The sequence below is a fragment of the Pteronotus mesoamericanus genome, unplaced genomic scaffold (assembly GCF_021234165.1).
Source record: "Pteronotus mesoamericanus isolate MK-2021 breed Mesoamerican mustached bat unplaced genomic scaffold, CSHL_Meso_final contig_20, whole genome shotgun sequence".
NCBI classification, from domain to species: domain Eukaryota; kingdom Metazoa; phylum Chordata; class Mammalia; order Chiroptera; family Mormoopidae; genus Pteronotus; species Pteronotus mesoamericanus.
The window spans coordinates 8,200,467-8,227,474 of record NW_026555085.1 but is presented as its reverse complement, the minus strand read 5'-3'; the positions used below and the strand labels follow the sequence as shown (position 1 = coordinate 8,227,474).

Sequence of the window (27,008 nt, the reverse complement as noted above, 5' to 3'; positions counted from 1 at the left end):
ATGCAGAAAACTACACAACACTGAAGAAAGAAATTAAGGAAGACACAAATAAATGGAAGCATATACTGTGTTCATGGATTGGAAGAATAACATCATCAAAATGTCCATGCTACCCAAAGCAATTATAGACTCAGTACAGTCCCTATTAAAATGCCGGTGACGTATTTCACAGATATAGAACAAACATTTAAAAAATTTATATGGAACCATAAATGACCCTGAATAGCTGCAGCAATTTTGAGAAAAAAGAACAAAGTAGGAGGGATCACAGTACCTGACATCAAACTACATTACAAGGCCACTGTAATCAAAACAGTCTGGTACTGGCATAAGAACAGACATGTAGATCAATGGAACAGAATAGAAAGCCCAGAAATAAACCCATGTCTCTATGATCAATTAATATTCAACAAGGGGGGCAGAAACATAAAATGGAGTAAAGACAACCTCTTCAACAAATGGTGTTAGGAGAACTTGATAGCTACATGCAAATAAATGAAAGTCTACCACCAACTTACACCATACACAAAAATAAACTCAAGATGGATAAAAGACTTAAATATAAGTTGCAACACCACAGAAGTCCTAGAGGAGAACAGAGACAGGATACTCTCAGATATCCCACGCAGCCATATTTTCACCGATAAGTCCCCTAAAGCAAGGGATATAAAGGAAAGAATAAACAAGTGGGACCTCATCAAAATAAGAAGCTTCTGCACAGCTAAAGAAAACATCAGCAAAATGAAAAGGGAGCCAACCATATGGGAAAATATATTTGCCAATGATATCTCACACAGGGGTTTGATCTCCAAAATATATAAAGAACTCACACAACTCTACTCCAGGAAGACAATCCAATTAAAGAATGGGGAAAAGACCTGAACAGACACTCCTCCAAGGAGGATAGACACAGGGCCCAGAGACATATGAAAGGATCCTCATCATCACTAGCCATCAGAGAAATGCAAATTAAAACCACAGTGAGATACCACTTCACACCGGTCAGAATGGCCATCATAACCAAATCAACAACAAGTGCTGGCAAGGTTGTGGAGAAAAGGGAACCCTAGTACACTGTTGGTGGGAATGCGGACTGGTACAGGCACTGTGGAAAACAGTTTGGAATTTCCTCAGAAAGCTAAAAATGGAACTGCCTTTTAACCCTAAGAACCCCAAAATGCCAATTCAAAAGGACCTGTGCACCCCACTGTTCATACCAGCACAATTTACAATAGTCAAGTGCTAGAAGCAACCTAAGTGCCCATCAGAAAATGAGTAGGTCAAAAAACTATGGTACATTTACACAATGGAATACTACGCAGCAGGAAGAGCGAGCTACTACCCTTCGCAACAGCATGGATGGAACTAGAGAGCATTATGCTAAGTAAAATAAGCCAGGGGGTGAAAGACACATACCATATGATCTCACCTATAAGTGGAACCTAATCAACAAAACAAACAATCAAGGGAAATATAACTATAGCAACATAGAAAGAAAAAAAGAAACCAACAGTAATGAGAGGGAAGGAAGGAGGCGGGTAACGGCGAAAAGAACGGTAAGGGTCAAATCAAGGAACATATAAAAAAGGACCCATAGACAAAGCCAAAGTGGGGAAGGATTGAGGGTGGGAGGTGGGGGTGGATGGGGCAAGGAAAGTGGTGGAGGGAAAATGGAGACAAATGTATTTGAACAATAAAAATTAAAAATAAATAAAAATTTATTACTCCTGAATTAAATTTACTGGCAAGTTGTTGGCCACTCCCGGTGCTGCATAAGAATGAAGAATAGTGAAATTGTCTTCAGATCACTTTTCTACAGGTCCTCACAGTCTGAGTCATCCCAACATTCATACACTTAGAAAATGTATACACTTTGTTAACATGCAACTTCTGCATTCAGAAGCAGCAAATTTAATTTGTTTGAGCAGAATTGCTATGTGCATAGAGGGGAAAAGTAATTTCTGCCCAGGCAATTCCCCTTTGCCTTTTGCTCATAGCATAGGCTATTGTAATAGGTATATAACTGAAGGATGGCAGAGTAAAACCATAAAGAGACAGACACAAGATGCTAGATTTTGGCAGTATGGTTTTGTAAACAAAGTGACACAAATTGGGGCAGAAATTCCAGTGGGACAGGGGAGGGAACAGGAAGACTGGAAATACAGCACAAAGCTGAGTCTTCTCCAGATGGTGTTTTTAATAAATTTATCAGACTCATGTGAAAGATGGCAGTGAACATTCAAATGGGGAGCAGCCTAGCCCCTCTGGGAAGAAAACCAGTATGACACCTTCTGCGCGTTACAGTCAGAATCACTCTATTTTTCCCCAGTAAGGAAGACCATAGAACATATTCAAACCATTGAGTAATTAACAGGCAGTCCAGTTAGACAGGCTGACATTTGTGTTTATAGGACGAAAAATTAATAACAGTTATTTACTGCTGAAATGGAGAGAGTCGCGTCTGTGTGTCAGTAAACCCAGCAGTGACAGGACAAACCTCTTCTGCAAGAACTCCTGTGTGTGACTATAGCTCGCCCCTCAGTCATAAAAGAGCTTTTCTGTTCTTTAACCACCACATCGTTATATACATTCCTCCTCTCCTGCCTCAACTCCCCAAAATGGTTGTTTCATCACAGGATATTTCAGTCTACCGTAAGTGCCCAAACTGTCTGTATGTGTGGTAAACTCTTAGGGGAGAAGTTAAGAAAGCCGAAGGTGTGTGTAATGCTTCTAGAGCAGCTCTTCCACAGCGGGCATAGTTGTTTTCTTTCTAATGTTTAGGTCAAGACCCAAAGATTGATTATACTTTACTTTTCTAAGAAAACTTTCACTGAGAAAGCAATTTTTTTCTGCTTTATTCAGTAACTTTTAGATTTTTTATCTTTGGTAAGGAACTATGTTAAGCAAGGTTAAGTGCCACAGCCTACATAGGCATCCTTTTCCAGCTCTGATTCATTCATTCAGCAAATATTTACTCAACCCCTCCTATATGCTAGGCACTATTTCTTGGCAGTTAGGAGTACACCAGTGAAGAAGAGAAATAAAATTCCTGCCCTTATGAAACTCACATACTAAATCTCTGATTGTCAGATTAGAGCAGATTTAAGTGCTGATTTGGATATTGAGAATTGTATTGGTATGCTCCTGGAGTAGAGATCTCATCTTGGTTATTTACAGAAGGTCCTTATACACTGGGTTTGTGCTCAGTCCCTCTCCTTCTCTTCCTTCCACTTGTTGGCATCATTTAGTCATTTTACTGTAAATTTGACTGATTAACAAAAAGTAGACATGAGAATTAAGAAAAGTGGTAATATTTTGATTTTGTATCTTATAAAGTAGACACAGTTGCTTATCAGGGTGCTAGTAGAGTTCTAGCAGAAGCTACTTCTTGGAAGGAAACATTGGACTTGGGGTAGATTTCACTGGTAAAGTCCACTTCTATGCGTATATGATGAGATGTGTCTGTATTGGGTACCCTTTGTAGATCCAAATTTTGACTAATAAACATTAGTGAATAATTGTTGTCAGAATGGTATGCTGTTCTCCAGCACATTGACATAGAATTCTTTATTAAGAAAACAAAATTATTCTATTTAGCACTTTTGTTAGACCACCTTAAGATTCCAGAGAGTCAGAAGGTAATATTACTAAAGTAATTTTGCTTGGAGACCCTGTTAGAGACTGAAAGAATCTTCTTTAATAAACCCACTTATGTGTCTATGAAAAAGAGTGCTGAGTACTTATCCCAGACTTGTTTCCCAAAGAGCTTGAAACTATATCAGCTATGATTTTGTGATAGTCCCTGATGCTGCTGTACTAATTGGCCATTAGTTAACATCATATTATCTAGGAATAAAATTGTGAAGCAGTAACATAGGGTAGGTGGAAACTGGCAAATTCGGGGAGCATCAGCAAAGATAACTGGTAAGGCTTAGTGGATGCTACAGAGGATATCAGTATTCAAAGTCATCATAAAAGGTTTCATATTTTCAGTTTTGCCATTGTTTTGGTTTTCGTAAGAACAGTGTTAAAATGTGTGAAATTATTTTAAAAATATTCCATATGTGCAAAAGAATGTAAGGAGCATATGTGTAAAGTTTGGAGACCAGAACACTCTCATGCTCACTACTCAGCTTTAGAAGTGAAGCACTACTAAACCTCGAAAGCCCTTTGTGTGTCCCTCCCCCTTTCACATCCCTACTATCTTCCTTTCCAGAGGCAACTCTTCTTCTTAATTTTAGTGTTTACTATTTCCTAGCTTTTCTTTCTAAGTTCACCACATAGGTATGTGTTACTACACAGTAAAAATGGAAATATGCTCTATGTATTTTTTTGGCTTGCTCTTCTTAACCAGCTTTCAATGTGAGATTGAGCTTTGTTGATGCACGTAGCTCTAATTCATTTATTTTAAGTGCTGTGTAGTTTTTGTTTAGTAGTGAAGTTTTAATAATTCAGTGGGCAACTTAGCCATACCTAAAGAGAATTTTAAGAAATTACCCAGAATGCTTCAAAAAAGAAGTAAAGAGGAAAAAATGAAACGAAGGTTAAGAAACATGGAGGAGGAAATGAAAAGTTCCAACAGAGGTCTAAAGGGAATTATAAAGAAGAAGAAAACAAAATGAGGGAGAATCAATATCCAAACAAATAATAGCCAAAATTATCCAGACTTGATAAAGTCATAAATGTTCATACTCAGTCCTAAGCAGGATAAATTTAATCTACATCTTGGTGCAACGTAGTAAAGTTGTAAAACACCAAACCAAAAGAGAAAGCCTTAACATATTATCTGTAGAGAAACTAACAATTGTAATAGAAGGGTAGCAGACTTGAGTGGACATAACAGCAGAAGCCAGAATACCATGGGATAATGTCTTCAAACTGCGGAGGAAAAAATATAGCTTTTAACATAGAGTTTTTATATTCAAGTAGCCTATTTTATCACAATACACTTTTAAACAAAGACTGCTGAATACTAATGACATGAAAGATTTCTTAGAAGGAAGTTCAACCAAGAAGGACGGACTATATAAAAAAGTAATGGTGAACAAATTGGTGAATGTGAATAAATAAGTTTTGACGTGATGAAATAATAATAATTGATGTACAGAATATAAAGCAAGGTGGAACTAAAATGTTAAATAATAAGCCAGGAGACACGTGATGTGTATTAAAAACTGTTAAGGTCTTTTATATTGTTCAGGAGAAAGGCATATGTGGTTTTTAATTATAGGCATTGTTAAGAGTGGTGTGCATACCTAAAATTTAGTGAAAGAGTAGAAATATATAACCTTCAGATAAAATCAATAGAAATAGCTAATGAAGGGAGTGAGGGAAACTGTCACTCCATTAGAAAACCGGAACTGAATAGACAGAGAGGTAGGGGAGCACAAGAAAAATTTTGTAAAAGAAAGTAAGAGTCAATCCAAAGATATCAGTTATAACAATTAATGTAAGTCATGTAAATCTACCAGTTTAAAAAAACACTAAATTTTTTAAAAATCTAGTTATATGTTATTTACAACAGCCCGGAAAAATAGAACATAGAGTGATACTAAGGAAACAGTAGCCAGGTAGAGGTGTTAGTTATTTGACATCAGACAATATAGACTCTGGGACAAAGGCACTATTAGGGATAAAGAATGATACTATGCAATGATGAAAGGTTCAATCCACCAGGAAGATGTTATTCTAAAAGAATACACATGAAATGGTATAGTCTCAAAATATTAAAGCAAAATTGACAAAATTATAAAGAAAAATTAACAAATCTATAGCCAATAGTGGGAGATTTTAACAAACTTCTCTCAGCAATTAATAAGCATGTAAGTTATTTAAACAGTACAATTAATACATTTTATATAATAGATATACATAGAACCATACATCTCCCAAATAAGAGACTACACATTCTCTTCAGGCACACATAAAATATCAATAAGAATTAACCATTTGCTAGGCCACACAGCAAATCTCAACAAATTTTACAAAGTCAATATCTCACAGACCACACTATTTTTTATCCACATTGCAATGTAATTAAAATCAGTAACAAAAAGGTAACTTGAAAAGTTATATTTGGAAAGCTAAATTTTGGAAAGTTAAAAACATACTTTTAAATAATTTATGGGTCAAAGAAAAAATCTTAATGCACTTAGAAAATATTTAGAAGTGATCAACTTTTAATCCACACTCAAGAACATTTTTTTTTCATTGCTTTAAGGAAGAGAGGAAAGGGGAGAGAGAAACATTGATAAAAGAGAGAAGCATTGATTGGTTGCCTCCCATATGCTCTGGGTTGGGCATCAGTGCCCAGTCCAGCACCCAGACCCAGATTACATGCATTCCAGTATGCACCACCTGCTACAGGACCAGGATCAAACCCACAACCTAGGAATGTGCCCCAATTGGGAACTGAACACACAACTTTTTGGTTATGGGGCAGTGCTCCAGCCATCTCAACCATAGCGATCAGGGCAGAAGAGATCAACTTTTAAAATACTATAATACCAGACAAACCCAAACTGAGGGACATTCTACACAATACCTGACCAATAGTACCCTTCAAAATACTATTATGTCAAAACTTAAAAATGAAGATAAATCAGGACTTAGAGGTAAAATAATTGGCTTTAAACTCATGTATTAGAAAAGAAGAAAGATTAATGAATTAAGAATTCACTTCAAGTAATTAAAAAGAAATAGAGTAATTGCAAAAGAATAGAAGGAAGAGATAATAAAAATTTAGTGAAGTAGAAAATAAAGAATCAACAAAACCAAAAGTTGGTTCTTTGAAAACACTAATAAAGTGGACCTGGACAAACCTGTATAGAACTGATCAAAAAAAAGATAGAAAGAAAGGTACAAAAATATATTTGGAATAAAAAGAAGACACACTGTGAACATTTTTATAAGCTAGTATATTTAAGGAAAATTTTCCTAAGAGGACCAAGAATATTCATGACAATTTTGAAGAAGAAAAGGATCAAGGGAGTAGTGAGGAGAGATGTTCACTTTATTGGATTTTAAGATTACTGTAAAATTATAGTGATTAAAACAACATCATATAGGCACAAGGCTAGGAAAATCAGTGAAATAAACTGCAGGTCTTAAAAAGAGCCGCAAATATATACGAAGACTATATATGAGTAAGTAACATAAATTGGGGGGAGGGGGATGGACTGTTCATTAAATGGTGCTGGGGAAATTGACTAACCTTATGAGTAAAAAATGAAAGTAGATTTCTATTTTACCACATACCAAAAGTAAATCCTAAATAAGTGAACAAACGTGAAAAGCAAAATTAGAAAACTTTTAAAAGAAACTATAGGAAAATATTTTTATTCAGGGTAGGAAAGAATTTATAAAGAAAGGAAAAACACAAATCATAAAGGAAAATATTAAATATATCAACTCAATATATTAACCAACAAAAGAGTAGCATTCTGCAAATCAGAGAGACAATAGAAAAATAGACATAAGATAAAGATAGTTTACAGATGAGAAGTGGAGAATGATTCTAGAGGGATAAAAATGTTTTATCTAACAAAAACACAAAAACTAAAACCACATTGAGATATCATGTCACATTCATCTGTCTGACATTACCAAGAGATGTAAGGAGGAACACTGAGTTGAGTGTATAAATTTTTCCAGGCACTTTGGTGAATAATTTGGCAAATGGAAAGTTAACTCATAGCCATGAGTGTGAAAATATATATATATATATATATATATATATATATTCATATTCATATATGTAGCATGCACCACCCGCTACATGTAAGGAATATACATATATTCCTGGTGGTGTATGTAAGGAATATATATATATATATATTCCTAAAAGAAGCCCTTACCCATGTACGTAAGAAAACACTTGTTTGTAATCACAAAGGAAAGGATGATAACAATCTGAATGTCCCTTAGAAGGCTAGATTTATAAATGCTTGCATATTTACACAGTAAGTATTTTAAATACTTTAAAGGAATGAACTAGATTTATCTATATACTGAATATTCCTTCATCCTGTTTTAATGATTGTGGTAAATGTTAATATTGCTCGCAAAACATTCCCTTTCTTCCCCTGGGCACACAGCAGGGTTACCCTTTCGCACTTCCTTTGAACTTAGATAAGGGCCAGTGACTTACCTTAGTCAATCAAATGTAAGCCAAGTGTGTGTTACCTTGGGGGAACAGTTTTAAAAGCCAGTCACTAGCTCACTGTCTCCTCACTGCTACTGTGGTGGAGGAACCACATATTAATACAAAGCTTCTATCAGCTGAGTGATACAATGAACACAGCCACTATGCTGATTGTCATTAAATACCCAGGTAAAGCAGAGAATAATGTGTGCTTCATTAAGTGCTGGGAGGGTGGGAGCTGTTACTGCAGTCCACATTACCTACAGTATTATTTTATGTTTCAGCTCAATTTACTGTCCATCTTGTGTCCTTTCCTTAAGTTCTCTCTTCCAAATCACAGAATACTTCCTCCTTTCCATGAGACAGAGGTACCAGGACTTAGCCTCTAAATATAGTCCTTCATCTGTCTCTTTTCAAAGTCATAGGGACCTTCTCTCTAAGCCCCTTCTCCATCAGAAAACTGTCCTAACAGGTTATTTCACCTTTGTTTTGGCTTTTTGTTTTGGACTAAGCTTCATAGTGAAGAGGTTCATCATCAGAAAATTCGTCCTCTCTCCCTTCCTCCTTCCCTTCTTCCCTTTATCTGTGGATGGCTGTCCTCATCTGCTGAGAACTGAGCCATTGGAGAAGGTCTGTGAGGTGAGGTCTCAAGTACAGGCATGCCCAACTTTGGGAAATAAACGCATTGCGTAAAAGATACATGTAAGGTTATTTACCCAGCATCATTATACAGTTAGAAATGTTTTGGCACAGTGGTAGTACTGCTCACCCTCTCTCTTTTCAAAGAGTATAGTATTATACTGAAAAGTCCAGTATACAAAAGTCTGTCCAGAAAGGATCCAGCATGTAAGCCATTTATTGAAGAAGCTACAAAATACAAGAAACATTGTACATAGGACAATGGTGCCTCAGTCCCCTTCAAAGAAAGCACCTTCGGACCTCATACAATTTTTCCAGTCACCATCAGCTTCCCCGTTTTATTTTCCTGAATCTCATTGATGGTCTGAAATCTCTTCCCTTTCAAAGGTGAATTTAGTTTTGGGAAAAGCCAAAAGTCACATGGCGCTAAATCTAGACTTAGGGGGACTGAGTCACCTGGGTAATTTGATGTTTCACTAAAAAACTCTGCACGAGGCATGATGCATGAGTAGGCGCATTGTCGTGATGAAGCGCTCAATCACCAGTTGCCCAAAGCTGCAAACTTCTGAATCATCTGAATAATTTCTGTGGAAGAATGTTCAGGTTTAACCCAAAAGTTGATGCAAATTCATTGCTCTATTTAGTCATTTTGAATGTGACAGCCACACAGTACACATGTTCACTCAACAGCATCTACCACCCCCACTGGCTAGTACAATGGAGTCATCATTGTTCACACATGTGCATTCCAGTCCACTCTCCTTGGCTGCTATGTTACATTGATGTCACGCAAACCACTCTTATTATATTAATAATGGCTGGACTTTTTCTGGACAGACCTAATGAGAAATTGTCTTTTTTTCCCCCAATCTGTTTTAAAATTAGTGTAAAATAAGCTAAAAATCTTGAATGTGCATAGCTAGAATTAATTGTAGATTTGGGTTTAAGAACCTAAATGTCTGAAGGAAAAACACAGTGCTAGTAAATGCACAGAAAGTATCCCAGGGATGTAAAAGGTCCTCATTTTTTTATCATTCTCTTCCTAGTGTTTAGAAAATCTACACTATTTTTGAATAGCTATCATTTTGTGGAAGTCCTTGATTTTTATGAGGAACAGGTTGATACGGCTTTCACATACAGAGAGAAACCCAGAATCAAAACAGCTAGGGTTGTATGGGGGCAGGGGATGGATGGAATTAGAAGGAGACATATGTGGGATAAATGGTAATGGAATAAACGCTATAAAATAATGAATGAATGAATGAATAAAAAGAGCTGGCATTTCAAAATACAGCAGTTTGCAAACAAAGAGTATGTGTATTAAAATACATGGGATAGTAAAGAAAAAAGGGAACTAAATCATGGCAGAGGAGAACTGTATATTCTGAAAAGGGATTGGTGCCATGACCTGGATCCCTTTCCTGCTTAATGTATTCTAAAATAGTAAATATAGATACGTGTGTGTGTGTGTGTGTGTGTGTGTGTGTGTGTGTGTGTGTGATCTTTCTTTAAACAAATGTATTAAATGTAGCAAATAAGTACACTTTAGAGAATACTAATGAAACAAGTGCCATGTACCTACCACCTAGCTTAAGAACAGAGCAGAACCAGTACTTTTCAAGCCCCTCCAAGATTTCATCTCCCCCTTTCCAGACAAATTATCCTCAAGTTTGTATAATAATTCCCTGGATTTCATTTTTAGTTTTACACTTAATGTATCTGCCTCTAAGCAAAGTATATTTTTACTTTTGCCTTTTTAAAAACTTTGTACAAATGAACTCATACTCTGTGTTTTCCTGTGCCTTGCCTTTTTTTTTTTTGTTAAACATTGTGCTTTTTGATTCATCTATTTGCATATAGCTGTGGTTCGTGAATATCAATTACTGTGTAGTTTTCCACTATAGTAATATTTTGCAATGTTTTTGTTCATTTTATATTTTGGGGGGCATTATATTTCTTTATAATAAAATTCTTTAGGGTTAATTGCTACATATAGTTGGTTTATTCCAACCTTAGGTTCAACTTTTTTTTTTTTTTAAGCCATTTGGCATGGAAAATGTGTTCATATTTTGAGATAATCAAAATGTTCTAGTTTTCCTTTTATCATCGATTTAAGATAGATATAAATGAATTTTTTTCATTACACACTATTGGGAAACACTTGGCTTCTCTTATCTTGATGCTAAATCTTATGTTGGATTCACAGTTCCTATGGAGAATGTTGCAACAATTGCTGATTGTGCCAGTGTGATTGAAGGAGTCAGTCGAAGCCGAAATGCCTTGTTAAACGGGGACACCAAGAATTATGATTGGGATTCTGGCTATACATGTCACCAGCTAGGAAGTGGTGCAATTGTGGTTCAACTGGCACAGCCATACATGATTGGGTCAATACGGTAAGAAGATTCCTTTTCATTCATTACTTTTAAAATGGAAGATGTGTACAAATGATGTTTTGGTGCAATAATGGTCCCAATAACTTCAGAGAAGATGCTCTTCTGTTCTTTGCTCTAAATTATCAAATAAAGGGTGGGAAAAGGGGAACAAAGAGATACAAAGCACTTGTTTGTGTTCTCTGGTGGGGAGATGCATCAAAATTACACTTGTGGAGGAACTAGAATAGAGGCCTGTCCTTAGGTTTATATTGGTTAGGGATTTATGGTATCATGTCAAGACAGGTTATATAGAATCAAAATCATTTGAAACTTTAATAAGTGACTAACTAGGAACCAAGCAGAACTGTATAGGATACCTATTTCTAAAAAGTCTTACTCCACCCAGGACCTACACGTGGGCCTGGGTGCTGAGTGTGGTGCAGCCGGCAGAGATAGTAGATCCCCAGCCAAAGGAGACACAGAGCTGCCTAGAGACTCTTGACGGGAGACTGGAGACAGAGGTGTTGGGGAAAAAACTGGGGGAGTGGCCAGGGGGTTCCCAGTACTGACCCCTTCCCCATTCTGCAGTCTCCATTTTGCGTAGGCAGGCCACACCCCAAAGAGGCAGCAGCAGGAAAGGAAATAATAGCCCTGCCCTCAGGACAGTCTGTCCCAGACAGGAGTTGTGTTTGGGCCTTGGTGCTGAGTGCAGAGCTGCCTGCAGAGATAGTAGTCCCCAGGCTAAAGGGGACACAGAGCTACCTAGAGACTCTTGAGGAGAGACTAGAGTTGGAGGCATTGGGGAGAGAACTAAGGGAGTAGCCAGCGGGGGACAGGGATCCTGGTGCTATCTCCTGCCCCATTTCACAGTCTCCATCTTGCTCAGGCAGACCACTCCCTTGAGTGGTAACAGCCTCTAAGGACATGATAGTTCTACCCTCAGGAGCACTGCCTCGCCCCCTGTAGTGCCTAAGCCTGATAGCTGAGGGCAGAGTGACTAAATAAACAACTGGAGGAGACAGACACAGACTGTAGATTTCTGGAAATCTCAAACAGACGGCCTAAGGTCAGACAGGGTCAACAACTGACATCATCAGAGGTAGACCCAGAAAGAAAATAAAAGAAATTAATTAATCAACTAATTAATTAATAAAAGACCTGCCTACTACCATAGAAGTTTAATCCACAAAGTCAGGAAATCAAGACTGATCAATTGAAGCAGAAGAAAAAAGAAGAAGAAGAAGGAGAAGGAGAAGGAGGAGAAGGAGAAGGAGGAGAAGAAGGAGAAGGAGAAGAAGAAGGAGAAGAAAGAGAAGGAGAAGAAGGAGAAGAAGAAGAAGAAAAGAAGAAGAAGGAGGAGGAGGAGGAGGAGGGGAGGGGGAGGGGGAGGAGGAGGAGAAGGAGGAGGAGAAGAAGAAGAAGAAGAAGAAGAAGAAGAAGAAGAAGAAGAAGAAGAAGAAGACGACGACGACTCTCACAAATAATGGGAAGGAAAAGAAACACCCCTCAATGAGGAAAAAGAAGGAATCCCCACAGAGAGAACTAAATGAAATAGAGGCAAGTAAAGTAACAGATATTGAGTTCAAAACAATGGCTCTAAGGAAGCTCAATGAGCTCAGTGAGCTCAAAGAGAACTATGAGAAACTACAGGGAAACTATCAGGAACTTATTGCAAACTATATCAGCCTGGAAAAGAATATAGAAACTATCAAGAAGACACAAGAGAAATGAAGAATACCATTTCTGAACTGAAGAACACAATACAAGGAATCAAAAGCAGGCTAGATGAAGCAGAGGATCAAATCAGCAAGCTGGGGGGCAAAGTAGAAAAAAGCTCCCAGAAAGAGCATGAAATGGAAAAAAGACTCAAAAAGAATGAAGAGGCATTGAGGGAAATGCAGGACAACCTGAAACATAATAATACCCACATAATAGGGATACCAGAAGGAGAAGAAGAGGAGCAAGGGATAGAGAACCTGTTTGAAAAAGTAATGATGGAAAATTTCCACAACTTAAGGAGAGAACAGGTCTCACAAATCCAGGAAGCACAGAAAAACCATTCAAGAGGAATCCAGTCAGGCCCACTTCAAGACACATCATCATTAAAATGACAAATATCAAAGACAAAGAAAGACTCCTAAAGGCAGCAAGGGAGAAAGAGCTAGTGACATATAAGGGAGCTCCGGTACGGCTAGCAGCTGACTTCTCAATAGAAACACTGCAAGCCAGAAGGGAATGAAAAGAAATATTCCAACTAATGAAAAGCAGAGGCCTACAATCAAGACTGCTCCACCCAACAAGGCTCTCAATTAAAATAGAAGGTGAAATAAGGAGTTTCCCAGAGCAAATAAGGCTAAAAGAATACATCTCCACCAAACCAGCACTACAAGATATGCTAAAGGGACTGCTTTAAGAAGATGAAGAAAAAGAGTGAGAAAAAGAAAAACACAGGCACAAAGGGAAAAAATAAATGTTTCTATCAGTAATAACTCTCAATGTAAATGGACTAAATGCCCCAATCAAAAGACACAGTATAGCTGAATGGATAAGAAAACATGACCCACACATATGCTGCCTACAAGAGACCCACATCAAAACAAAGGACCTACACAGACTGAAAGTAAAAGGATGGAAAAAAATATTCCAAGCAAATGGGCAAGAAAAAAAAGCAGGGGTAGCAATACTTACATCAGACAAAATAGATTTCAAAACAAAGGCCATAAAAAGAGACCCAGAGGGACACTTTATAATGCTCAAAGAAAGAATCCATCAAGGAGACATAAATAGTGTAAACTTATATGCACCTAACATAGGAGCACCCAAATATATGAGGAAAATCTTGGAGGACTTCAAAAAAAATACAGACAGCAACACACTGATAGTAGGGGATTTTAACACCCCACTGTCAAAAATGGACAGATCTTCCAAACAAAACATCACCAAAGATATTGTGGAGCTGAATGACGCATTGAAGCAAATGGACTTAACTGACATATATAGAACCTTTCATCCCAAAGAAGCAAAATACACATTCTTTTCAAATGCACATGGAACTTTTTCAAAGATAGACCACATGATAGGACACAAAGCAAGCATCAGCAAATTCAGGAAAATTGAAATAATAACAGGCATTTTCTCAGACTGCAAGGGCTTGAATCTAGAAATCAACCTCAAGGAGAAACCTCAAAAACTTGCAAACTCATGGAGACTGAACAGTAGACTATTAAACAATGAATGGGTCAATAATCAGATAAGAGAAGAAGTCAAAAAGTTTCTGGAAACAAATGAAAATGAGCATACAACAGTCCAAAACCTATGGGACACAGCAAAGGCAGTCCTGAGAGGGAAGTTCATAACAATACTGGCCTACCTAAAAAAGATAGAAACATTTCAAATAAATGACCTAACCCTACAACTTCAAGAACTGGAGAAACACCAAATGAATCCCAGAGCAAGTAGAAGGAAGGAAATAATCAAGATCAGAGCAGAATTGAATGACATAGAGACAAAAAGAACAACTCAAAGGATCAACCAATCCAGGAGCTGGTTCTCTGAAAAGATAAAATCGACAAGCCTCTAGGCAGACTCATCAAGAAAAAAAGGAGAGGACCCAAATAAATAATATCAGAAATGAAAGAGGAGAAATAACAACCGATACCACAGAAATACAAAGGATTGTAAGAAACAACTATGAACAATTACATGCCAAGAAATTTGAAAATCTCAATAAAATGGAATTTTCTAGAAAAGTATAATCTTCCAACACTGAATGAAGAAGAAGCAGAAAGCCTGAACAGACCGATAACAGCTGGGGAAATTGAAGCAGTCATCAAGAAACTCCCGGCACACAAAAGCCCAGGGCCAGACAGTTTCATAGGAGAATTTTACAAAACATTTAAGGAAGAGCTAACCCTTATCCTTCTCAGACTATTCCAAAAAATCCAAGAGGAGGGAAGACTCCCAGACTCTTTTTATGAGGCCAGCATCACCCTGATCCCAAAACCAGATAAAGACCCTACAAAGAAAGAAAACTACAGGCCAATTTCGCTGATGAACATAGATGCTAAAATCCTCAACAAAATATTGGCAAACTGCATCCAGCAATACATTAAAAAATCATCCACCATGATCAAGTGGGATTCATCCCAGGGATGCAAGGATGGTTCAATATACACAAGTCAGTAAACGTAATACATCCCATAAACAAAAGGAAAGACAGAAACCACATGATCTCAATAGATGCAGTAAAAGCATTCAATAAGGTACAGCACTCATTTATGATAAAAACACTCGGCAAAATGGGAATAAAGGGGGCATACCTCAGCATAAAAAGGGCCATATATGAAAAACCTACAGCCAACATCATACTCAATGGGCAAAAAGTAAAAGCTTTCCCACTAAGATTGGGAACAAGATAAAGATGACTGCTTTCACCATTTCTAGTAGTATTGGAAGTCCTAGCCACAGCAGTCAGACAAGAAAAAGAAATAAAAGACATCCAAATTGGAAAGGAGGAAGTAAAACTATCATTGTTTGCAGATGACATGATAGTGTACATAGAAAACCCTGTATACTCCACCAAAAAACTACTCAACCTAATAAGTGAATTTGGCAAAACAGCGGGGTACAAAGTCAATATTCAGAAATCAAAGGCATTTTTGTACACCAGCAATGAAATAAAAGATGAAATCAGGAAAAAAAAATACCACTAACTATAGCAACAAGAAGAATAAAGTACCTAGGAATAAATTTAACCAAGGAGGTAAAAGACTTGTACACAGAAAACTATTCAACATTGAAGAAAGAAATTAAGGAAGACACAAATAAACAAAAGCATATACCGTGTTCATGGATGGAAGAATAACATCATCAAAATGTCCATACCATCCAAAGCAATTTATAGATTCAACGCAATCCCTATTAAAATACCAATGACATATTTCACAGAAATAGAACAGACATTTCAAAAATTTATATGGAACCATAAATGACCCCAAATAGCCGCAACAATTTTGAGAAAGAAAAACAAAGTCGGAGGGATCACAGTACCTGACATCAAACTATGTTACAAAGCAAAGCCACTGTAATCAACACAATCTGGTACTGGCAGAAGAACTGACCCATAGACCAGTGGAACAGAATAGATAGCCCAGAATAAAACCCAGGTCTATGTGGTCAATTAATATTTGACAAAGGGGGCAGAAGTATAAAGTGAAGTAAAAATAATCTCTTCAACAAATAAATGGTGTTGGGGGAGCTGGACAGCTACATGCAAAAAATTGAAATTGGATCACCAGATGACACCATACACAAAAATAAACTCAAGATGGATAAAAGACTTAAATATAAGTTGCGACACCACAGAAGTCCTAGAGGAGAACAGAGACAGGATACTCTCAGATATCCCACGCAGCCATATTTTCACCAATAAGTCCCCTAAAGCAAGGGATATAAAGGAAAGAATAAACAAGTGGGACCTCATCAAAATAAGAAGCTTCTGCACGGCGAAAGAAAACATCAGCAAAATGAAAAGGGAACCAACTGTATGGGAAAATATATTTGCCAATGATAGATCAGATAGAGGTTTGATTTCCAAAATATATAAAGAACTCACAGGACTGCACTCCAGGAAGACAAACAATCCAATTAAAAAATGGGCTAAGGACCTGGTTAGACACTTTTCCAAGGAAGAGATACAGAGGGCCCAAAGACATTTGAAAGGATGCTCAGCATCACTAGCCATCAAAGAAATGCAAATTAAAACCACAGTGAGATACCACTTCACACCAGTCAAAATGGCCATCATAAACAGATCAACAAACACCAGGTGCTGGCAAGGCTGTGGAGAAAAGGGAACACTAGTACTGTTGGTGGGAATGCAGACTGGTGCAGCCACTGTGGAAAACTGTGGAATTCCCTCAAAAAGCTAAAAATGGAACTGCCTTTTGACCCAGTGATTCCCTTGCTGGGAACATACCCTAAAAACCTCAAAACACCAATTCAAAAGAACCTGTGCACCCCAATGTTCATAGCAGCACAATTTACAATAGCCAAGTGTTGGAAGCAACCTAAATGCCCAACATTTAGGTTGATGCACTCAATATATGAGTGGATCAAAAAACTATGGTACATTTACACAATGGAATACTACGCAGCTGAAATAAAAAAAGAACTACTACACTGCAACAGCATGGATGAAACTAGAGAGCATTATAAGTTAAGTGAAATAAGCCAGGGGGTGAAAGACAAATACCATATTATCTCACCTATAAGTGGAACCTAACCAACAGAACAAATTAGCAAGGAAAATACGACCAACAACATTGAAAGAAAAAAGAAAGCAACAGACAAGAGGGAAGGAGGGAGGGGTGGGCGGGGAAAGGGAAGGGAAGGGTCAAGTCAAGGAACATATATATGGACCCATGGACAAAGGCAAAGTGGGGAAGGATTGAGGGAGGGAGGTGGGGGAGGGGGGAAGTGGTGGTGGGAAGGTGGAGACAAATGTATTTGAACAAAAATAAATAAAAAGGAATAATTTAAAAATTAAATAAATAAAAAGTCTTTGTAATGATTTTCATGTCTGGTTTTTAGTTGTTGTTTTCATTCTGTTTTAAGAAAGGAACTTTAACCAAATATTGTTTGATTTATAGGGTCATATAATTTTAAATGTGAGACTGGTGACATCCCCTAGAGAATATACTTTTAGTTCAAGAGAGCCATCTGGGTACCGAATAGCCTGCTGTATTTTTTTAATGTTCTAGGGAGCTCTCTGAGAGACTGACTAATGGTATATTATCAATGTATTTATATTTATATTTAGTATTGGTTTACATTCTATCTTAGCTGCCAGGGTAGAGATGGTGGGACATGGCTGCCGTCCCCCCATCATGCTCCACCACATTTGCTTTGTTGTTTCCTGTTCTCATTTTAAAGTCAGTATGTATAAAAAGAGGAATAGCACAGAAAAAATAAAGTAGTAGGATTCTAACAGGCAAAGGTTAATTGTTGTTTAGGGTAAGAACCACAGAGCTTATTGCTGCTGGTCAGTTCCTGGGAGTACTCTGATGAGTGATGGTAGGTTTCTTGGAGAATTCAGTCTGTGGATTTCTTCATTTAAATTGTCAGCTTTTTTTCATAAAGGGCCATGTATAGTCCAAGTACCATAGACAACAAATCACAGATAGAAAAGTCTGGAGTTTATACTGCTGACCAGACAACTCACTTTGTACTTAGGAAAGGGGAAGAGACAAGCCACAATCAGTCTGAACAAACTACCAGTACAAATAAACTTCCGTCACATAGCCATCAGTAGTCCCTCCTTCCTTTTTCTCTGCTGCATGCATTAACTGAAGTATTCATAAGACATCTATTTTATAAGCCATTCTAGAATTTTTGTCATAGATGGTGTGAAACTTATCTGAATATTTCTCATTACAATCTATCCCTCTTCACTTTTAAAATCTGGGAAACAGTTGTCCTTCTCTTATCACTGGCACTCTTTATAGCCTCCACAATTTCTTGAAGATTACCAATTGTGTCTGTGAGATTACATCTGCAATTTCTTTCAGCAGGCTTGTGGTGTAACTCATCTGAGCCAGGAGACCTGAAATCATTTAAATTGACTACATACTCTTTTTCTTTCACTTCACCTATTTGGGGCTTCAATTTTCTTTTTATTATGTTTGTTCTGCCATTTCTAATTTGAAGACTGGTCTTCTTGCCAATGAAGATGTAAGCAAACTGGCAGCTTAGTGGCTCTGCCCTCTCTCTTTTAATGTTCCTATCTGCTTACCTGGCACCCCGTCCCCCTTCCGCCACCTAACAATGTTCCATGTGCATCTCAGTTCAGAAATGGATTCCTTTATCCTTCCCTTGTCCTGTTCAAGTTGCCTCAAACCATGATTTCTGGTCTCATTCAGTGATGCCACCCAGCTCTACCCATCACCTGAGCCAAAAACATGGGAATCTTTCTTAATTTCTCCCTCTCCCTCACCTTCTCCCCTCACCCAGTCATCTGTGAAGTTCTGTCCATACCAGTTCCTGCATGTCTCAGAAATCCTTCCCTCTTCTCCATCCCACTGCCATCACCCTGGTTGTACCTTCGTAGTTTCTCCTTTCTGTTTGATCTTCAGACTTTCACCTAACCCTTCCTTCCCCACCAGCAACCATCTCCCACTTGTTACCACAAATCTGATGCAGTCATCTCCTTCCTAAGAAGATTCATGGCTACTTTTTGCCTTCAGGGGAAAGTTCAGACAAAAGCACTTAAGAATCACGTGACTTGGTTTCTGTATGTACAGCCTGACTCATGTTTCTCCACCCACCCTACCTGTACTCTGTCTCAGCCTATCCAGCTCCTTGCAGTTTTGCACAGGTATCACCTTCCATTACCGCCATGCCTTCAACTCTTTGAACATACTGCTCTCGTTGTCTGTGTCTCTCACTACTTTCTCATCACCCCCTTTTTACCTGGCTCTTATTCCCCCTTTAAGACTCCACTCCTTGGGGAATGCTTTTTTAACCTCCCACCATTCTCCTGGGCTGATTTAGCCATTCCTCTTCAGTGATTTCTTACACTCTGTATGTAATTCCTATAAGAGCATTTGTCATATGTATGTAATTGTTTGCTTGCTGCCTCTTCCCAGCCTCACCTGATACATTAAGCCTGTGGCAACTCAGAATGAGCGGCCCCTGACAGATGAGGTAGTCTGTCAAGATAGAAGGGGTAATTACAGTAGATGCAGTAGGAGATCTAGAATTTTAGATTCAATGGGGGCCTCATGAGGTCTTTGCCAAAGTGGCATCTTAGAGTCAAATAGGCTCTTCATGTGACAACGCTACCTTGGCCTCTAGCTCTAGTCAAAACATCAGGGAGTTGAATCTGACTCCAGAAAAAGGTGCAATTAGGCCTTAAGGCAAGAGAGAACAATGCCCATTTGTATTTTTTTAAATGTGGAATTAAAATTGTTCTTTCAATTTTTCTTTTTCTCACTCAGAGGAGGGATGAGGGGCATGAGCACAACCAAAGGCAGAATTGTGTATCAGCACAGTGTGAAGCCTCCCACTTCCTTCAGCCCCACTATTGTTTCTGTGGTGAGAAAATCCATGCAATTGAAGCCCTGTATAACTGGCTGAGCGCTCAAAAAGACACGTCTCTGTGAAACTCACATTATGTTGTCAGGGACAGCATTTGCCTCTTCTGTGACATTATTAAGAAGAAAGGAAGAGGGATTTCTTAACCACCAATGCCTGTGGAAGATGCTGGATATCTTGGCAGGCCATGGTTAGCAGCAGCTGATGTGCCCAGATAGATGTTTATTGATAGGAAAGTAGATCAGTGGCACTTCTTTGTAGGGATAGATAATTGACCAGTGACAGGTTGATTAGTCAGTGACATTTGACCTACAGTTTCTATTGCTTGTGATGACAGACTTGCTTTCCTAGTCACTGTATTGGAAGAAGCCCAGTGATTCTGAATCAACACCTGAGGGAGAACATTACAGAGCTGAGTGACGAACGCTTTTCCCATCTAAAAGGGAGACCTGGCAATCCTGAAAAACCTTGGTACACTGGCCTTAAAGTTTCAGATTTCTTTTTTTGATGATGACTATGAAGGCAAAGGACTCAAATGCAAATGATCTCCATCACTGCATTCTTTTTTTCTGTGAAAGGACATAATTGTTTCGTGGATAAAAAACAATTTGTTTTATCTCTGTTTGTCTGTTTTCATCCACAGGAACCATTTCTTCCTTTCTTGGGTGTTTGCCCTGTAGCTGGGTAGGCAAGCAGAGCCTTGTTTCAGTCAGCAGGAACCTAATCCTGCCAGTATTTCTGGTACTCCTTCTCTTGGGGTACCCTGGAGAAGCTGACCTTGAAATATGATCTCTGACTATCTTTTCCTCCCCCTATTTTCTTTAATTCATTCAACAAACATTTGTTGAGTCTTTTACTATGTGCTAGGCACTGTTCTAAGCACTGGGATACAGCATTGGATAAAGAAAGCAATCATCAAACATTGGTGTTCTCATGGAATCGACATTCTTGTGGGTAGATAAATAGTAAACAAATACTGTAATGTGTCAGATATTCACAAGTGCTATGAGGGAAATAGCTATGAGTGCTATGAGGAGGGAGGACTAAAGGATGGAGACAGTGCAGTTTAGATTTAGAAAAACAAGCCATTTGGGAACTTAGGAACAAACAGCACAGGCAGAGTAGTAAGGCCCTGAGGGGAGAACATGTCTAAAAGGTTGCAAGAGCCTCAAAGAGGCCATTGTGGTTGGAGCAGAGTAAGAGGCAAGTGGAGGGAGGTTACTTGGAAAGCTGACAGCCCTGGGATGCTTTGTTGCTGTTTCTGTAATCGGTTACCAGTTCCGGAACCATCCCACCTACTACACGATCCCCATCCCAGTATTTCACTAGCAAAGGTAGAGAAGAGTTTTCTTTGCTGAGAAGGGAAGGGCTGGGGACCATCATGCCTTGAGAAGCACTTTCCTTGCTTCTGACCTTCCTTTGTCCAACTGGCTCCTGGAAAAGAAACGGCAGGAGGCATTCTAGTCCTTATAGTCTAACTGGAAACTTTCTCCCCATCCTTTGTATTTCTCTTTCCCAAGAGCCAGTCTAGGCAGTATAACTGGGAAATAGAGGTTGCCTTTGTTTTGCCAGCTTCACAGGCACAGCCAAACTTACTCATTTTCTTTGAAAGAAAAAGGGAGAAATTGCCTGGAATGTGCCGTAATAGTGGGTAACTGAGTAGTAATTATATCAGTTTCATGCCATTTCAAAAACATTAAAATTTAAATAACAGGAAATTTTCAGAGGCCTGACCACATAAAAACACCAGGGTAGAGTCATAATAACCAACCAGATCTACCTAATGTCTTAGTTTATAGCTCCTCTGTCACCTTAGTTTAAGACTTATTATCTTTCACTTGCTAATCATGATATTCTTTTATATGTTTTCAGGTTAGTGTGAGAAATCACATATGCTGCGCATTGAGTACACCTATCACCCAGTCTTTTTCAGCTAATAAATGGAGCACTTTTTTGAAACCCTAATTATAAAGTAGTAAATTAAATTAACAATTTTTGCATTGGTTTGAAAATGATGGTTTTGTAATTGATATGTGCAATACAGTAAGTAAAATACCCATAATGCTTTAACTAACAAACCTAATTGTGATTAAGCAGGCTCCCTGGAAACAAGCAGTGCAGGGGATGCCACTAAATAAACCCAGAGCCTCTCTGGGTGCAGTGAGGACTACAGGATTAATGACACAAAAAGATTTTGGGTTCCTCAGTTAGAAAATATTAGATGAATATAATGTTAGGACAGAATGGGTCTAGGCCAAAGTATGTCCTTGATATTCATAATCTCTTTAGTCTATGGGGGTAAGGCTCTTTTTATTCTGCAGTAGGAAAAGCCAATTCTATTTATAAAAGTTAATCTAGCACAGAATGTCTGAACACAGATCAGTTTCTGTTTTGAAGTTATTAAACATAAAACGAAACAATAACAACTTGATCCTTAAAAAAAAACCAAAAAATAGATGTGCCACTGTGGTCCTTACTCACCCCAGCGTATTTTTCCTTCTCTGTGAATTGTCAGGCCCAGGCCTGGTTCAACTGCCCTTTCACCATTGTGTGGCTACAACCAGTTCAGGATGATCTATTCAGTTTATAAATTACTGAGACCCCTTATTAACTACTATTTTTCCTTCTTTCCACTGATTATCACCCTGCCAAACTACAGCTCATCCACTTCTTACCCAAAGGCTAGGCACAAAAGAGAAAAAGGAGAGGAATTGTATATATTCCATTTCGTTTCCTATTTAATTGCTCCAAACAATGGCTTAGTCGATAGGGTAGAGGGAGGAATCGAAGCTAATGAGTCAAGTGTTGTTTTGTAATTATTTGAGTATTTTCCACATCTTTGCTGCCCTCAGTCTCTCACAGGACCACAGATAATCTCCAGTTGAAGATAATGATTTTGTAGGATTGAGATGGACTTAAGTCTTGGCCGCGATTTTCAAGTGCCTAGCCTAGTAGTTGTCTGTGCTGTGAGTACACAATAAATACTCATTGACTGAAGTGACAACGTAGTATGTTACTGCAGCTAAAGGGAGTTCTATCTATCAACTAAATTGGACATCATATTTGCTCAGTGTGTCTGATCTAAGTATGTGAGGAAACTGCTAAAGATTTGGCATCTCTAGCAAATGACTGAGATTAAGCTCTGGAGTTAGGTGCTGACGTTAACACAGGTGACGATGCTTGCCCCACACATTCCATGCCACTTCCATTTCATTCTGTCAGAGTGCTGCACAGACAAACAGTACATCTATTTACATTAGGACAGCCTCCTTTGCAACCTGGAGAGCTAGAAATTTCCTTTTTATAGTTTAAAGAATACAATAAACATCAAAATATATGACTCCTCTGGCTTGGATTAAGGTTGCCTATAATTCTCATCAAAATTGGAAAGATATTTTATAAAATTTGCTTCATATCAGTCATGCTGAGTGTCGTCTGTCATGGCCCTGAACCAAGAAATTCTTGCTTGTCTTGCTGATTCATGACTTATTTACCAAGTGTTGTTTTTCTCTCAGCCTGTCTGCATTGCACTAAAGTCTGTTATCACCCTCAGACCTCAGAACTCTGGTTCCCCCCCAAAATTGCTTAATAAAAAATTTTATCTGTGATTCCCAGTAGACACTGGATTCTGAGCTGTGTGCTTAGGGAACCAGAAATCCTGGTGCCTGGAAACAGTAGAGTTTGGGGGCATGGTAAATATGCCTCCGCCAGTTTCACCCTAGAGGTATTTCAAGACAAGAAAGTATTGTTATGGCAACTAAATTGCATTTTAAAAATACTGGAGGGGCACTAGAATTCAGATGTTCTTTGGAAAGGCAAGAAAGGTTAAGTGCCCAAAAAAAGTGTATGTGAGCGAGAGAGAGAGAGAGAGAGTGTGTGTGTGTGTGTGTGTTTGGTGTGTTTGATTTACCTGATGTGTCAACCATTTATCTCTTCTTGAGTGATGAGAGAACTTGACAACTAGTCATCATGAAATATAGCTGGATACATGAAAAAAAATCCTTTTAGTTTTCAAAGATTAACCCATCAAGAAGACATTTTTACAGAGTCTATCAGCTCCGTTTGACCCCGTATTTCATGCACAAAAAGAGGTTTAGTAATTATCCAGAATTTTTATTTAAGACCCCTCTAAACAAAAACTCACCTCACCAATAGAGCTTTAAACAGTCATCTTAAGAACTAGAATCATTCACCTTGGAAAATCAAATGAATGGGATGCATCAATGTACACCTTCTGTACTTGTTCTTTGGCAGATGTTTTACACACCACTACACTGGGATGGGCCATACAGGGTCACAGATCTGTCTCTTCTCATGAGGGCTAAAAGAAGGAAAGGCCTTTCAGCAAATTGAACTGAATTTCTACAAATTTAATTCATCACATTGCTTGAAAATATTTTTGAGTATTAAATAAAGCCAATCTGAAAACTGATGAAAGGTCAGTCATTTGAGGTTAATCCTTGATTTAATCCAGAGCAGTAACCTACCTTTGAAAATCTTCAATTCCTCAGGTATTCTTAAATCAGAGATTTTCCCCCCAGGAGCCCAATTTTGTCATCTTGTTAAGATGCTTTTGGTGCATCTTGATAGTCCCTGATTTCAGTGTATTTCACCTTTTTTTTTAAAGCTTAGCCCTTTGTAAACTGGTAACCACAGGGGCACTTGACCAAAACATTCTTGTATCTGTGGTTAAGACCAAACAGAAGAACTAAGATCAAAGAAAACTCTTCCACCTCCCTCTACCTCCATTTCTCATCCTTCTCCTAGGAAAAATGCTTATGACAGGCTGGTTGGTACCTCTCAAAGACTCCTTTCAGCAACTTTCCTGGACACTCAGGGCCCTAACACCAGCTGAGGAATCATTTTTTTCTGCTGTGTTGCCTCTTTCAACAAAGTATCAGATTCAGCATAAGGGGTATTGGTTACTGGATAACTGCAGACTATGCTTTTACTTCTCCCTGGATTTTCTTTCTTTTCACCCCTAAGGCCTAATGGTAAGGACTCTCTTCCTTCCTCTTACCTTATGATGTCTGAAACCATGTCCCTCAATGATTTATGACATTACCAGCCTTGCCACATTATGCTTTTATTGCAACCGAATACCAATCAAGGCTGTTTTGGTTTTCTATACAGCCTACTGTTTTGAAACTATTAATGGTCCTTTCAGTTGCCATGTCGTAAAGCAGCCCTGGAGCTTTAGCTGCCTCACTGCCCTAATGTGAGAGATGAAGAAACCAAACTATAATTGAATTTCTTCTTTCTCTCCACCATGGACATGGCAATACAACTGGTGCTAAAACTGTATCTTGGAAGGTAATCATTGGTTGCAAGATCCTACACGGCCTCCTATAGCCTTAAAAGGAAAATTAGAGAAGACATCGCACCCCGTGGTCAACCACCCTTGTTTCATAAAGGTAGAAGTTATAGAAACTTTCGTTAAATGTTGTGGCTAAGATATGACAACACGTATTTTTATTACTAGCACTCATTTGCCCCAAAGCAGCTTGCATGTGGATTTCATTTGACTAAAGATAACAAAGAACCCAATTAAGAAAGACTTAAAATGTTGGGGGTTTTTTTTTTCATTTTGCTTGTATTTGTTTGTTTTGATCCCACATAACAAAATGTCTACAAGTAGGGAGGTGGCTGCTGGTATTGGTTCTGCAATTCCATGAACTCTTCAATTTTCTGTCTTTTCCACATGTATTATGGGCCTCAGAGAAACAAGGCAGCTGCTTCAGCTTTTAACTACCATGTCTGCTTTTAGGCAGGAAGGAGAGGAAGGGCATAGGAGGGTAAAAGGGCAAAGAACTCTGCCAGGCTAGCCTGTCCCTTCTTATTAAGAAAAGTCAAAGTTATATTTGAAGCTGCACCTCACCAAGTTCCACTTAGTTTTTAGGTAGAACTATGTCATGCAGTCTGCCCTAGCAACGTAGGAGAGGAAGTTGAAGGCATGGTAAAGGGTTGCTCATCCAGTCAACAACTCTGCCACAAAAACCTTACCTCCTGCTTGACATTTCACATCTACTTTGGAATTTTTATAAATCTTCATATTTCATGTGTTCCCTTTATTTTTTTTAAACAGCTTTATTGAGATATAATTCATATACCATACAATTTACCCATTTAGAGTATAGAATTCAATGAGGGGAGTTCCATTTATTTATTATTTTTTTAAATCATTTCTTTATATTTTATGTCATTTTTTATTTTTCAATTACCATTACAATTGACATGCAATATTATATTAGTTTAAGGTTCGCACCCCAGTGATTAGACATTATATAACTTATAAGTGATCACCCTGATAAAATCTTATAGCCCATCTGACACCATACATAGTTATTAGAATATTATTGACTATATTCCCTATGTTATAGTTACATTCCCATGACTATTCTGTAACAGCCAATTTGTACTTCTTAATCCCTTCACCTTTTTTCACCTCTTCCCCCAGGTCTCCTCCCATCTGGCAACCATTAAAATGTTCTCTGTATCTATGAGTCTGTTTCTGTTTTGCTTGCTCATTTATTTTGTTTTTTAGATTCAATTGTTGACTGATACATATTTAGTGCCATTTTATTGTTCCTATTTTTGCCTCTTTTTCTCCTTGTCCTCCTTGTCCTCCTCCTCTTCAAAACTTTAACATTTCATGTAATACTGATTTGGTGATGATGAACTCCTTTAGCTTTTTCTTATCTGGGAAGCTCTTTAACTGTCCATTGATTCTAAATGATAGCTTTGCTGAGTAGAGAAAT

At 38.2% G+C, this 27,008-nt stretch overlaps 1 protein-coding gene across 2 annotated transcripts in view; it reads left to right on the top strand.

Annotated features, from left to right (window-relative positions):
* BTBD9 (BTB domain containing 9) overlaps positions 1–27,008 on the top strand; it is a 459,841-nt gene that overhangs the window by 328,372 nt on the left and 104,461 nt on the right. For both annotated transcript variants that reach the window (XM_054569314.1, XM_054569315.1), the window contains exon 8: positions 10,989–11,178. In XM_054569314.1, coding sequence (XP_054425289.1) covers positions 10,989–11,178 — 190 coding nt within the window. The remainder of the gene's footprint in view (positions 1–10,988; positions 11,179–27,008) is intronic.